The 15,952-nt window shown below is 41.2% G+C and overlaps 1 protein-coding gene across 5 annotated transcripts in view; it reads left to right on the top strand.

Annotated features, from left to right (window-relative positions):
• Positions 1-15,952, top strand: part of stard9 (StAR-related lipid transfer (START) domain containing 9) — a 298,527-nt gene that overhangs the window by 263,929 nt on the left and 18,646 nt on the right. For all 5 annotated transcript variants that reach the window (XM_068039742.1, XM_068039743.1, XM_068039744.1 and 2 more), the window contains one exon: positions 1,597-13,332. In XM_068039742.1, coding sequence (XP_067895843.1) covers positions 1,597-13,332 — 11,736 coding nt within the window. The remainder of the gene's footprint in view (positions 1-1,596; positions 13,333-15,952) is intronic.

Consider the following 15,952-nt stretch of genomic DNA (forward strand, 5'->3'; position numbering starts at 1 on the left):
ATTAACCTTTTTTATTATTTCTGTACCTGTTCATGACATTTTAATGATCTGTGCATCTGGTCCCCCAGATCTCTTTGGACCTCCACTGTTTTTAGCTTTTCACCATTTATAAAGTACCCTGTTCTAACCTTTTATAGGTCTAAAGTGGATAATCTCACATTTGCCTCCATTGAAATCCATTTGTCACAGTTTTGTCCATTCACTTAATCTATCAACATCGCTTTGTAATTTTCCATTCCATCTACACTGCTTACAATGCTGCCTATCTTTGTGTCATCAGCAAATGTGGATGTTCGGCTCTCTATCCCATCATCTAAGTCATTAATGTATACGGTGAATATTTGAGGTCCTAACACACTTGCAGGGCACTTGGTTGGCCAGCTTCTAGTGGTAGCTAGCTTGGTAGGCTGGCTCCTGATGGTGGATGATGGGTTAGTGGCTCAGCTACGGAGTGGATAAAATCACTGAGCTTTTGAGGAAGCCTGTTTTGTGTGTGTTAATTGTATGGTGTGGCTTTACACCTGATACCTGCCTTCAGACACCTATAAAGTTTGAGGGAAATGACAGAAGCTGACTATTTACAAAAAAGGACTGAGGGGATCTTGAGGTATTCAGGATCCTTCAGGGTCATTGACAAGTTGAATCCTGAGAAAGTGTTTACTCTGGCCCTGAGCAGGATGAGTTGATGCTGAGAAGAGAGAACTGCTTTTATACTAAAAATAAGAAATGCTGGAAATACTCAGCAGGTCTGGCAGCATCTGTGGCGAGAGAAGCAGAGTTAACGTTTCAGTTCAATGACTGTTCATCAGAACTGCTTTTATATATTTGTTTGATTCTGGGAGCTTGGCATCTGTGATTTGGTTACTGGTGCATATGTTGTTGAACCCATTTTCTGTAGCTCAGTGATTCATAAAGATGGATATAACTGGGTTACGGGTTACAGGTTACGAGAAACTGTTTTAGCAATGTAAAATAGACTTGCATTTTTTACGGACCTTTTATGTTCTGGGGACGTCCCAAAGTTCTTTACAGCTAATGAAGTAGCTTTTGAAGTATAATCATTGTTGTAGTTTAGGAAACACAGCAGCTCCCCCAAACAACAGTGAGATAATGACTAGATTATCTCTTTTAGGTGTTGGTTGAGGGATATATATTGGCCAGAACACTAGGAAAAAGCCCCCTGCTCTTCAAAACAGTGTTGTGGGATCTTTTATATCCACCTGAGAGGGCAGACAGAGCTTCAGTTGAAAGTCTCGTCTGAAAGATGGCACCTTTAACCAGTGCAGTACTCGCTCTGTACTGCACTGGTCTGTCAGCCTAAATTTTGTACTCGAGCCTCTGGAGTGGGACTTTAACCCACAACCTTCTGACACAAAGGCGACAGTGCTACCCCTGGAATCACAACGGACACTAATGTAAATGCGTGGGATACGAAAGAGACACTTGGGTCTCAGAACCTGCATTAAAAACTGATAATGCAGCTATAAACAGACTGAATCGCATAAGTAATTAGAAATGATATGGAAATCAAATGTATTTTTTGGTGTGACTTTCTAATGATGTAATTGCATTTAACGTTTCCAATACTTTTTACAGTGATTTCCTAAAGAGAAAGAGCTCAGCTGCCTCACCTCAAACAAAGAAGCACAGTTCAGCACAGATGTCTCTCTCTGTGGGATCGCTGCCAAAAGTGGGATTGCCCATTAGAAGGAAGCAACCTTCAAAACAAGGGAGAGAACCTGTTTCACCTGCATGGGACCAATTACATAAGAAACAAAAGGCTGTAGAGCACAAGAAAGACACAGAATCCCAAGCCTTAAAAACATCAACTGAAGGCACTGATTTCAGCAGCAAAGAGCAAGCCAAAATGGATGACACAAGCAGCCTACAGCCAGAAGTCCGACAACTAATCAGTAATGTACCTGAAAATAAAAATTCATCGGGCTGTTTGCTCTCTGAGACAGGGATGCTTGAATCAGATTTGATGGCAAGCTCATTAAGTGGCCAAACTAACACAGATAAGTTACTTAATATAACTAATGAGGACATGAGGCAGAATTTAATGTGGAAATGTTCGCTCATGAATACTGGCGATAAATCATTGCCCTCCAGGGTTTGTAAAAAGCCACCATCTGGACGATTGAGCAGAGCCAAAAGATTCTGCAAAGAGAGTGCCACTCGAGCTTCTTCACCAAGCCAGGGACAGCTTCCCATCAAGGAGGCTTCCTCAATGGTCAATCTCAATATACTTTGGGAACCTGTGCCTCACCCTCACAAAACGAGAAAGTGGCACAGTGCAGAAATACTGAATGCTGGCACTGCCACAGTTGCTAGTGGTTCACTAGGTGGCTGGTTGGGAAGGGAGGAAATGTCGGATGCTGAAAGCCTATACTCTCTGGACTCTCTCTCATCTTTATATGCAAACGCTTTAACAGAACAGTTACAGGAGGAAGAGTCGGAGGGACAGCAAAGCAAACAGCAGGAGGATTGTAGCGAAAGTGATGACAGTGAAATGTCCCAGGATTCGCTGGTGGACAAGGATGCGAAACTAGCTGGCACACTGAATGGTAATGAACACGGTGCCCGTGTTTGCTTTTCCCACAGTAAGGTAGCAAGGCAGAAACTTGCAAACAGAGGGAGAAGTATTTCTCTCGACAGCTTAACTGATGTGGAAGGAACTAGGGACATTTTCAGAATGGATTCAGCTGAGTCCACAGCTTCAGATGAAATGCCTGCTGAAGTGTATTGGAATCTACCTTGGACTGCAGATGATGGGAGCAAAACCTACCAGGCTTCTGAAGTACAAATTGATAAAAAGGAGGGTGTTGGAGTTCTGAAATTAAAAGGGCAGCATTTTTATTTATGCAATAACACAGAGTTGAAGGCTACAGACATGGATAAAAATATACAGTTGGAAAATCTGGAGCCTGATAAAAATGATATGGACTCCCTGATTAAGACGGATGCTTGGTCGTCTTGTGAGTCTAGTAACGGAAGTAATATGGAGGTAAATTCATCTAGTGACACTCCTGTTCGGGCAATCTCATTAGGGCAAACTGATATGTATAGGAATGTGGGGGCTGAACTAACTGAAGGACCAGCAAGTATTTGGATCCAACCTGTGTTTAATTTTGATCCATTGCACACGAACCAGCATGATGCAATCCATAATTTTCATGAGATACCCACATTTGTTACTGTCATAGAGGACAACACACCGTGTGCTGAGAACAAAGAGGGCAAATCGGTTAGAGAAAATGATTCAGCCCAAACAAAGGAACTTTTCATCAGTACATCTCAAACTGATGGAGTAACTTTGCAAGATCCAAGTTGTACTGATCATACCACAGCTTGGGTTACCGAACTACTTGGCAGTTCAGAAATAGAAGGTATGCATGTATTGGCAACAAAGACAACAACAGGAATATCTATTGTACCAGATAGCGTACTTCCTACACAGCAATCTTGTTCACTAATGGAATCTCAAGAACTTGTAGAATCTTCTCTGCCCAACACTTGTTTGAAACTTACAACGTCTGGTACAGATACTGTTATTGCCATGCAGAATGTTGATTCAGAAATGGAAGTAACACAGAGAAGACAGCAAGAGAACACAGAAACAGAGCGAACCTGCACACAGTCACAGTGCAGTCTACTGGGTGACGATGACTATCATAGAAGATATGTACATGGCAGAGCTTCAAGAGTGGACACAACTAAACTCAATTCCTTATCCAGCTTTGAGAAGATAACCATTTCTGGCATCAAACAATTTATTCTACAAGCAGAAGAGTTACCTTGCCATAGGCAGTCTCATGATGAGACAGAATCCCAAACCTCCTTCGATTCTTCTTGCTGTCCAGCTGTTTGTAATTCCAGTAGACCATTGTTACAGGTACTGGAACCCAAGGTGGTGGTGCAAGAAGGTGGTGCATCTGTGGAAAAGAAAAACTTGAACACCCAATGGATATCTTTAACTGACAGATTTCTCAACTTGGCTGAAGAAAATAATGACAATAGTTTGCTTATTGAGAATATGATTCTGGCACCCTCTTTTATACAGAATGAGACCAAACCTATTTCAGAACTTAGCACAGTTCAAGATATGGATCCTGATATTGTTCACTCAACTTTAATGAAAGGTGGAAATAGTCAAACAGAACAGCCATCCTTAGTACACAAAGGAGACCAAAAAATTGTAGAACCCATTATAATGCAAGGGTGTCTGGATACAAGATGTGCCATAACCAAAGAAAAAGACAATTGGGATCTGATGCCCAGTTCAGTAATAAATGTTGCTCTGCAGAAAGCAAAGAACCACATGTATCTCTTGAGGAATGTTAGTGGGTATACTTCAACAGAAACTCTGTTACAGGCTACGAACAACACAGTGGATTCTGAAAACAAGCTCAGTGAGCTCAAGACTCTTGATGATGGTCATTTACGCATGGAGAATAGTATTATTTGTTCTGAAGACTTCCGGGTGATAATTAGAGATTCCTTTTCACAGGAACAAAGTATTGTGAGTGGCACTTCATCAAATAAAAAGGAAGGGTATGTATCAAAAGGCAAAAGTAACGAGAAAGAGAAAAGCAAAATTTCATACAATCCTGATGTTGAAGACTGCTTAAACTACGCAAGTATCCCACTGAATGGTGATGCCCAAGATCAGCAACACAATAACAATGCACATGCAGAAGAAACCACTGTTTTAAATTTATCTATTTCTAGGCAAAGTGCTCCTAGGTCTCATGATGAAGAACCTACAGAAAATGCCGTTGAAAGCAGGATTTGGGATGAATTTAATCTGGAATACAATATTGTGGCAAATTTAAATAAAGCCTACAGTATACGTCCGACCAAACTCAACTTTTCTGCTGAATCTATTTCAAGGGACGATCTACCACAGTCTTTTATCAAAAAGCTTGAAAATATTAACAGGCTAGTTGAAGATGGATCAGAAATATCTCATGGGCCCAACGTGGAAAGAATCCCTATGATAGAGAGAGTGACATGCCACCTAGAAACAACCAATTCACGATCCACCCATGACCATAAAGAAACAGATACCAACCAAAATTATGTTGTCACTGACTTCTTAACAGTCCAATTTAATGAAGAAAGCAGTATAAAAGCAGAAAGATTCACAAGTGACCATGTATCTACTGCTAATTCCTTACTGGATGGTTTTGAAAATTATGCAGAAATTTGTGTTGGTAATGTTAGCGCAGCAAAACTTAAAAGTAAAATGATGGTGAATAATGCAGTTCAAGGAGGCCAATGTTATTTTGATCACAGTCTCCCAGTAGATTTGACTGAAGATTCAGTAACTATGACAGGCAGTGGATTTTTGAGGGAGTCCAAAGAGTGTGAAGTCACTGTTAAAAAGCAAATTGTTTCTGCAGGAACTTTGAAAGATGATTTTCAGAGAACTGGCTGTGCAGGAGAAGAAGTGCTCGATAGAGATGCTGAACACGATGAGAGAATTATTTGTGCAAAGTTAATTCAGAGGGACCGAGTAGCATGTGACTATCTAGAACAGAGCAAGTCAAAGGAGAACAGTGTTGTGAGTAGTGCAGGAGAAAAATTTGGCAACAATTCTGGAACTGGCAATTATTTTCAAACCACGTCTACGATAACCGAAAAATCCAATGTGGCAGAAACAGATGGCAATGCCAGAACAGTCAGTGTTGCCTTAGCAGATAACTCCGAAGTCTGTGTCCTTTCTACTTTACAGAAAATCAGAACCACATGTACAGCTAAAAGTGGAAACAAACCCAATGAAGTAATATCCTTTCATAATGAGGGCTTTGTAAAGTTGAATGAGAACGGCAATGGTGAAGCCAGAGCATTTCAAAAGGCAACAGAAATGAAAGGAGACAGGATGCCTAGGGGCTTCAGCTCTTCTAAATACTGCTCAGAACAAACTTGCACAACAAAATGCATTACGGAAAATGATGACACAGTTGGTGGAACAGTTAAGAAGAGATCTCAGTTGTGTGATTGGACTTTCACAGAAGCTTGTAGCACAGCCGACTCATCAAGAGTGGCATTTCAGAGCGCGATCAATGCTTCCCATGATGCCAGTCATACAGGAAATGAGGCAGGCCAAGCCAAGCAAGAGAACTCTATAGTAGCTCAGAGTGTTGTGCTGGAAAGCAAGAACCATCAAACCTTTCAACTGGAAACAGAGCACAGCACTGAAACAGTCTCAAATCAAACACGGTCAAAGTATGATTGTGAACCTCAAATGAGAACTGATTTCCTAACACATCAAACTGAGGGGAATGAAATGCTGACAGATATCGTTCAGGATGTGTGCAGGATATGTCTTGAATCTAACCAGGAAGGAGATGCTGTAGCGTTAATTCAAGAGAATAACCTAATTGGTGAATCTGAGGGCAGGGCAAATGATGGGAATACCCCTGACATAAATTATATAACAGAAACTGTAGATAATCAGTTGCCCTTCATGATAGTTGACTGTAATGCAGATCGGAAGGGGTTCACTGAAACTGCAAGTGCATGTAAAGGTGTTACCAAAATGCTCACTGAAATTACAGGATCAATGGCTAAAGATTATGAAAATGCCAAAGGTTTAGATAAAAGTAAAAACTCAGTGGAAACCAGAAGCAGTACTGAACAAAATGGAAGAGCATTGTTAATTTACAATAATGGTCAAGAAACCAAAATGTCTGCCAGTCAGCTAGTGGAAGGATCGATAACACATGTGGGCACTGACAGTGGATCCCAGCAAAATTATTCTCATCAATTGTCATCTCCAAGGTCTGTTGAAATTACTAAAAATAATAAAATAATGAACACACGTTCCAAAAAATCTCAAATAAGAAAGGAGCAGCATGTTATGTGTGAAGAACAGTTGCTAAACTTCAGCAGTACTGAAACTGAACATCAAGACTTCATCAAAAATCCTCATACAGTTAATAGAACCTGCACACTGAATGGTCAGGGAGCACACAGCTTTCATGTTTCTTCACATATGGCACATGAAAGTGAAGTTGGACAAATACTTGCAAACAGATATTCCCAGGATCTGCCCCAGGAAGATGGGATTACCAGTGCCTTAGGAAATGAAGTTGAGTGTGAAATAAATGAGCAGTCCTCTCCAAAGATTTCCAAATTTGTAAAATCAGCAGTGAGTTGTATAAATAGCTCTAACAATAAAGAACAAAAGGTATCACAAGAGGAAATACAGTCCATGATAGAAAACTCCAATTGTGAGACACTGCAAGAGACACAGATGTTTAAAATGGTTCCATGTCAAGGGAATACTGATGGGCAGGGAGGTTGTTTGGCAGTTTCACCATGTAATATTGCTGAACATTCATTAAACGGTCAGCAACTGTGGACAAGTCAGGAATGTGCACAGGCAGGAAGATTAGAGAATCGTGCAACCATGGATCTGGAAACATTCTCAGGTCCTCCAAAGAACAGCTTAACGGCTGATTCTGACATTGACTCTGTAGCATGTAATTTGATCTCCAGTAAGGTTGATTCTGCAACTGATCATTTTCATTTGAGGAGGAAACTGAAGCATACATTGTCTCGTGTAAATATTACACAGCAACAGTTAGCTGAAAGCAGAGCTATTGCTGACACTCCTTTACTGCGGAGCAATGAACAAAATACATCATATAGAGAGAGAGTGTCGATTTCCGAGTCAACAGGGAACATCCAAGGCACAGCTACCTCGCAGTCAAGTAGGAATACAATTGAAAGGCCAGATGTGAGTGGTCCTCAGTCCTGTTTCGTCTGTATAGACAATCTTCAAGACATCAATGAAGAAAAGGCCAGTGCAGGCGATTGCCAAATTAACAGTACCATCTGCAGGAAGGAGGAGTATTCAGCACCAGGGAGATCTGCTAATACATTGCCAGCTCAGGATATTGTTTTAAAGGAGGTGGTAGGTAGACATGTGATGTGGTACCAACTTGATCCAACAGCTGCTTCTGATGTGAGTGATTTTCAGGCTGATCTGCAAGCAGCAAAAACATTAGTACATTCAGACTGGGCCAAGTTTGTTGACTACCATTTAAAGAAGGCTGGTAATGAGGCTCTTGCTAACCAAATGCAGAAAACTTCTGATAAAAATATAGTTTGTTCAGATGTAATTGTTGCAAATTCGGGCACTGTAGATGCCATGACTGCATCTCAAAAGCGCAATGTTTTCAAAGGCCATCAATCACCCTTTTTACATGATCGGAATACATGCAATACAGGTTTTTCAGCCTCTGGCTTAAATGTTGATTCTTCCCCTCCGACTTTCCAAGGCACGCTGAAACTTTGCAGCACTGCTGCAAGTCAGAATGCATCTGTCAGAAGCAGCTTACTGCAACAATGCAAAATGTTTCACAGCCAAAGTGCAGTTGTTAAAAGTTCTCTGCAAGATATTCCCCAGTTAGATGGAAGTCAGATTATACGTGGGAAATCTGAAGTATCAACAGAAAGTTCATTTGCCCATCAGCATGAAGAATCCGATGTAAGCAGGTGCACATCATCCAAATTGGTCTCACGGAAACCAGAAGAAAAAGAGGTCCGAAGTGAACCGAGGTTGTATCTTCACAAAGGAAAAACAATTGAAACTCAGACACTAGACGGTGATGCAAAGCTTACCACCATGCAGAGATCCGCTGGGTTGAGCTCCTTGGAAAGCATGTTGGGTTCTGAGCTGTTAAAGAACTACCCTGCAGCAAGAAAGGACCAGGACCAAACCCACATTCAATCCCTTCAGGAGCAATCTTCAAGCACCACTGGATTGCTTGCACCTTATCTGTTACATGCAGAAACTAAGTGCCGTGATGTCCATTTCTCAAATGCTGACTGTGAAAGTACATTCACACCGCAAAGCTTCATTGAATCGTGTGGCCAGCAGAAGCAAATTGCCTTGCATTGCAGAGGAGAAGAGGAGGATTCTTCGGTGAGTCTGATTGATGGAGACCCGGTTGGGATGGGTGTTTCAGAGCTAACTGAGAGTTCTTTAAACTTGCATGTAACAGCATCAGAACGACCTTTAGTTACATTTAGAGAAGAATCTGTTAGAGCTGATGGTATGACTTCCTCTGAAATAGTTGGATGTGCTAAAAACTGCAATAATAAAGATGTACCTGACTCAACGAATAATGGGTCAACTAGGAAAGAAGTAAGTGGTAGTGAAAGGTGTGAAGAAACACAGTTACTGCTGAAAAATGAACTGAATACTTTTAAGCACAAACTGGTTTGCAATGGAAGCACACTATCATTGGATTCCCACAGTAAAAATCATGAATTCTTAGCTAATATAAAAGAGGAAAGTAAGTCCAAGTGCCCCACCGCAGTTGACTTCATGCCTCAATGCATACTTAAGTGCATTAATAAGCCCAGTGTTCAAACCAGAATGCAGAAAGCAGTTGAGACTGCTACATCAGAATGTAAATCAGAAATGCATCTCACTGACAGCCATGTAAAGTTGTACACCCCTGTCCATGATACTCATGTGCAAGAACAGCCAGTAACACAATTACAACAGACACAAAATCAGTTGGCCCCCAGACATAAAATTAGAAATGAATCCAAATTGCAAATAAAGGACCACTATGTTACTTGTGCTACTCCAGAAATTGCTGAAACATACAACAAATTTTCTTCTCAAGAAAGTAATGATCTTCCAGTTATCCAGATAGATGGCAGTGATCTGAGTTCTGACGTGCCTGAACAGAGTGAGGATTCAGTCCTACAGCGCAAACAGATTGGAGGGTCAGCTTCTCAGTCACATGAAAGCAGTAAATGGATGGAAATGGATGGAGCTTGCCAAACCATAGATCTGTCAGTACTTTCAGATGCTGGTAACAGTAGCTGTTCTGTATGCTCTTCAGTAACCCAGGTTGATGTTGAAAGACTTAGTTCTTCCAATTCAGAATTTTTGAAAGATTCAGATGCTCTGAAGAAGAAATCACAGAGGTTTAAAAGAATGAAACCAAAGCCAATTACAGACAAAACTAAGGAATCATCAAGTTCAGGTGAAGAAATTGACATTGAATTCCTTTCGCTTAAAGAGCTTCGAACCAGGCAGTGTGGGAGGGGTATCAACAAGTTGCCGACATCTGTCTGTAAATGCACAGAGTCAATGAGTACCACTAGTACAAAACTAGAAAGTCATGAAGAGGAGGCAAGGGTACCACTATTGAAACAGAGGCACTCGGCACCAGTTGTGCAAGTATCTTCGTCCAGTGTTGATCTCCTGATGCAAGGTTCCAGTGGGCACAGTCTTGCTGCAGCACTGGTCGCTAAACCTTTAGATGGATTAGATCCAAGTTATGTTCCACCAACACCACGTGGAGAACAGGTTGCATACCAAACAGAAACATTTGCAGAAAGGGACATGGACAGAAGACTTGGACAGAACCTAAATCTTCAGCCTGAGCTTGAAAGTGAGAGGGTTTCAGTGAATACAGAGTTACACATGCCTGCTAGCAATGCAGTAGTCCATTCCAGGGTCACCTTACCTTGTAATCGAGGACAAAGTAATCAATCAGTCAAACAACAAAGCAATGATGGTTGTATCCCAGCGACATTTGATGAATTTCATCCAAGAAACTTTACTGAAGGAAAACTCAAAGATCAGCAGTTTTCGGAAGTAGAATTGAGCTTCATAAAAGATCCAATACATTTTGCTTCCAGTGATGTTAATCCATACATCCATCCGCGGCAATGCGATGAATTGAGCAGAGGCAATCGGAAGCTGTGTCATTTTGGAAGTGCAAGCAATGTGTGCAATGTCCAATCAAAACTAAGTAGCCCTGGTAGTGTTGTAAGATGTTCCAGTGTTGACAATGGATTAAATGTTCAAAATTCTCCCTTTAATTCACATTTAAGTTGTTACGTCAATACAAGAGCAATATCTGGCACACTAAGTAATGTAAGTGACTTCCAAGGGGAGACTTTTGATGCTGCATATGATCTCGATGGAGATACCTATCAAAGGTCATGTGATCCATCTATGGCTTCTTCATTGTTCCGATCATCACAATTTCCAAGTTCAAATTCTGAATTAGGAAATGTTAAATCACAAGTTGATGAAATTGTACTCCTTTATCCAATAGAGTCTTCTGTAAAGTCAGCTTCCGATGGGTCTTTGAAACAGACCTGCAACCAAGAAACACAAACATTGGATGGAATGAAACACCAGAAGCTGCCTAGACACCAGAGAAGCTGCACCCAAACTCCAACACAGACACCCGCACAACAAGGTCGCTGGTCAAGTCTTCAGAACCTTTCTGTCCATCTTTCACAGCTTCTCCATAACACCACTGAGCTATTGGGTAATATCCACTCAAGCACAGACCGTTCTAATGAATCCACTTCACCATCTAACCGGAACAGTGGTATGCCAGGAGCAACCAGAACAGCAGATAGTTGTACTCAGACAGTAGTGGACGTAGCCATTCAGACAGAAGCATTACCTCATAATATAGACAAAGATAGCCAGGCAAATCCAAGAAAGGAAGTACATAAATCTCCAGAGGTTAATGTTATTGTAAAAGTGATTGGTTCAGATGTTAGTGTGTCTCAAGAACACACTAATGTGACATTAACAGTACAGGAACGACAGCAGAACTGTAGTGTGCCAGATCTTAATACTCATCATGCCATCTTGAGCCACTCACTTTGTTCTCCGCCTTCCACGGAAGGTGGAAATTCATCTGACAGGACCTCAACCCCTGCCTCACTAGATGCTCAAAAATTGGTAGCAAACTCTTCTCAAATTTCTTCATTCAGTCCAGGTGTTTCACCAGTTGCAGCATCATCACTGACATCAATACACAGTGACCATGCACAAGGTACAAGTATCAGCTCTCACGGAAGTGCATCAGAATTTTCAAAGATGGAAACTAATCATCCCAGCCTCTCCGAAGATCAAGAAATGAAGAGCTTTGCACAAAGTCTCCAAGCTGGACATGAACCTGCTTCTGCTGATATCAGGCCAGCTGTTCTAGTGGACCGAGCATCATCCCCTATTCAAACATTCGAAGCTGGGTCAGGGAACCACAGGTGCCGTAGCAAGTCCTTTCTGTGCCTTCAATCACATGGCAAGTCGCATGGACTGCAGCAATCTGTATATTGGCAAAGAAAGCAAAGGCCTGCTTCTTGGTATGGTTTTAATGAAAAACAGCAAAGAAAGCTTCAGAAAGAGTCAGAAGGTGAACAGAAGATGGAAATGAATGGTGTGTCTTTGGTTACGTCAAATGAACAAAGTATATTTACTCGGCATGATTTGTCACGGTCAGCTAAACTAAAGAGTGAAGCAGATCCCCGCGACGGAGTACAATCCCAAGTCTCCTCTGTGAGGTCGGAAGCAGCAAATGCTTGCAATGAACATCACACTTGGCAGTGTGAAAGTAATGTGACGAGAGTAGGTCATGTTGTTAAACAGGTACCACTTTGTTACTCTCAGTGCAAGGCAACTGAACCACAATTGGTTCTTCAAAATGTTCACATGCCCTGTACCTCAAACACTGATGGAAGAAAGCAGATAAATTCTTCTGCTTTTCAACCAACTTATCAGAATTTTCCATTGACTTCCTTTCCTCCCACTCTAAGTAAAATCAATGATGGTACCACAAGGCTATCTAGAAGGACCTTCCATAGATCTTCCAGTATGTCTTCTATGCAGCACGGCCGTCTTTCTGAAGATGGGACAGAGTTTCATGAAGAAAAGGGCAGAATGTTAGAGGATCAAACTCGACATCAAGATGACTCCATGAATGATTGTATTTCCATGTCCAGGACATCCATAATGAGTGATGAGACCATTGAATTTGCCACTGAAGATGCCCAATCCTTAGTTTTAAGTGAATGCAACACAGAAGTGCTTCTGAATGAGAATCCCTCCATAACTGGCTGCAACAGGTTACAAGTGTCCAATTCTGGGGTAATGAGCTGCAGAGGCCCAGAAGACTTACCTTTACACAACAAGTTCTGCAACTGGTCTGGCGTCCACTATAGACCTGCGTCAACAACAAGTTTTATGAGCATGGCCGCCTGTTCGCACAGACAGGCAGAACAAAAGCAAAACAGAGATGGAGTTACAGGAATGGTAGACTTCAAATCAGAGGTGCACGATGAAAGGCAGAAAGAAATTGAAAGCTTGCGCCAAGAACGATCTCAGATCATGTCTGGAATATACCTGGATTTAAACCAGCACCAGCTGACAGTGGAACTCACTGAAGCAAAGCTGAACTATGGCCTGGGGGAAACGGATGCTTTGTTAAGAATACTTCAGAGTGGAGCAGCAGATGACTTAAACATTCCCATCAGGCAGCAGCTTTATGAAAGGTAAATGTAAGAAATTGTCATGTATGTATGTTTACTGCCCAGTCACACATTCAACGGCTGAAAAGCCCAGGATGTGATGTTCAGTTGTAGTCCTGTGTCACCTGGAACCAATTAATCCAGAGTAATCTCCATGTTATGATCAGGTGAGGAGGGGGTCACAAGGCTCCCCTCTTGTCCTTTCTCTTTGACTGCAAAAGGGTTCTATTCCTTTTTAAACAGTGGATGTGCTTACCACTTCAATGAGTCTTTTACCTTTGTGGCGATCGTAAAACAACCAATCGGACAAGTTTTCTTGAGTTTAAACAAGAAAGAAGTGAGTTTATTCTAGTTAAAAATAGATTTGTGTTGGATTAGAGTCCAGAACAAATAAAAATATTACACAGTCCATGTTGTCTGGTGAATTTAGTGGTCTTCCAGTTGAATTCGTGGTCCTGAAGTTCTGCGTTGATAATTGCCCTTGGAGACAGTTGACCAGCAGGCTTTCTTCTCTGTGTCTTTGTCTTGAATCTAACAGCCGGCAGCTAGGCTTCACTAGGCCTTCTGGAGAGAGAGAGAGAGAGAGAGAGATAACCCTTCTGGTTTCTGCACAGAATGAGCCACTGGCTTGTCTCCTTGTCCAAAGGAAACTTCAGCTTTCACAGAGATGGACAAACGGTCACATGACTGTATTCTCTGGTACCTTCTAATGAAATTCAAATTTAGGAATTTCCATCTGTCAAGCCTCATGGTGTTAATGTTTTCCCCTGGTGGGGTTCACCCTTTCATTGTTAATTTCCCAGGATGGCTTTGAATGTCTTGCTAACGAAAGCAGTCTCAAGTAGTTCAATCAATAGAGCAAACCATTGTTTTTGGTACAGGCTAATCAGACATGTGTCTCCACTTTTGACGTCTTGGAATGTGAAAGGTGTTTCAGATGTAAATTGTAGTGGCCATCTTGGCTGCTAGTTCTTTTTTAAAGGTTAACTACTGTAGGTTTCCAACCGATGAATTAAAATTCCTCATTTGGCATAGCAAGTTTTCTTGACACTAGCACTGTAGGTTACTGCCTAATTTTTACCATAAAGGCTAATGATTTCATATTTTTTCCATTTATCAATTACTTCTATTACAGCTTCTATTGATCTTCCCCTTCACAATTTGTTTTCATCCTCCTGTTTTTATTTCTTTGACGCAAAGGTCAGATGACTTGTCTCAGGCTCCTGTCAGGAAGCGACAGGAGATCCATAAAAGTGGCTCAAGTCGCAATCCTTGTATATTTCCCCTCCCTACAGGAAACCTTTTCCCTACTTGTGCTTCACAATGTAGCCAACATTGGGGAATCACACAGACACTACTTCTGTTTTGCTCACCTATCTTTGTTAAAATCTGAAAATTCCAGTCAGAAGATCATAGAATCACACAGCACAGAAGGAAGCCATTTGGCCCTTTATGTCTTTGCCAGCTGTGAAAGATCTGAAAGATCTATCTAATTTATCCCACTCCTCCACTCTTTGCCCATAGCCCTGCAAATTTTCTTGTTTAAGTATATTCCTTTTGAAAGTTACTGTTGAATCTGCTTTACCACCCTTTCAGGCAGTGCATTCCAGATTATAACAACTCACTGAGTAAGAAATGTTGTGATTGTTTATGCCAGGGTGAAATTTGTATATGTTTTCATTGGATTATCACAATGTGCCACACATCTGTGTATTTTAATGAAAGTTGAGAATACAACTCTCCAGACATCACTCTTCATATAAATACAAACACCAAGAATTCATGGCAGAGAACCGCAGTTATTTCCTGCTGCATTCTAACCTTGAGTTACTTGGAGTTGTGAACAGGAGGGCCAATCTAGAGAAAACTTGAATTGACCTAGGGCCCTATTTAGACCTTTTCTGTTCAGAGAGTATCTTAACAGTTAAAAATCCCAGTTATGCTGTAAATTCCACAATATCTGATCAACACATGAGAGATCCAGCTATTTCATTCATGTTTAGAACCGTATGTATAAATATGGTGTGTGTTGCTTGTGTACTAGAGCGAATATCTTTTGTTACTTTTGAGCCTGGTATAAATGATCAGAAATATGACCAAGACCTTTTGCCACCAATTTATAGTAAGAAAACTGAAAACATGTTGGCTCAAACAACATAGCTCGCTGTACTTTAAGAAGCTGTAGCTAACAAATTCTTAATATTGCCTCCCATCTTGTAAACTAATCCTTTCTAAGTCCAGTACTTTATGCTACGGTAATGAATCTTATTATCCCTTGGTATTCGCTGCTTTAAACTGCAGTTTTTAACTGTATATCAAAAGGAAAATAACAACAGGAGGAGGCCAGTTAGCCCCTTGAGTCTGCTATTTAATTGGATCATGGCTGACCTGTATCTTAACTCCATCCACCAGCCTTCATTCAAAACCCGTCAAGCTCAGTTTTGAAAGTTTTCATTGACCCCAGCCTCAGTAGCTGTTTGGGGGAGAGTTTTCCAGATTTCCACTACCCTTTGTGTGAAGAGGTGCTTCTTGACATTACCCCTGAACAGACTAGATCTAATTTTAAGCTAATGCCCCCATGTTCTGGACTCCTGCACCAGAGAAATAGTTTCTTCTCTCTATCCTATCAACCCCTTTAAATCAT

The sequence above is a fragment of the Heterodontus francisci genome, chromosome 9 (genome assembly GCF_036365525.1).
Source record: "Heterodontus francisci isolate sHetFra1 chromosome 9, sHetFra1.hap1, whole genome shotgun sequence".
In the NCBI taxonomy this organism is placed as follows: Eukaryota; Metazoa; Chordata; class Chondrichthyes; order Heterodontiformes; family Heterodontidae; genus Heterodontus; species Heterodontus francisci.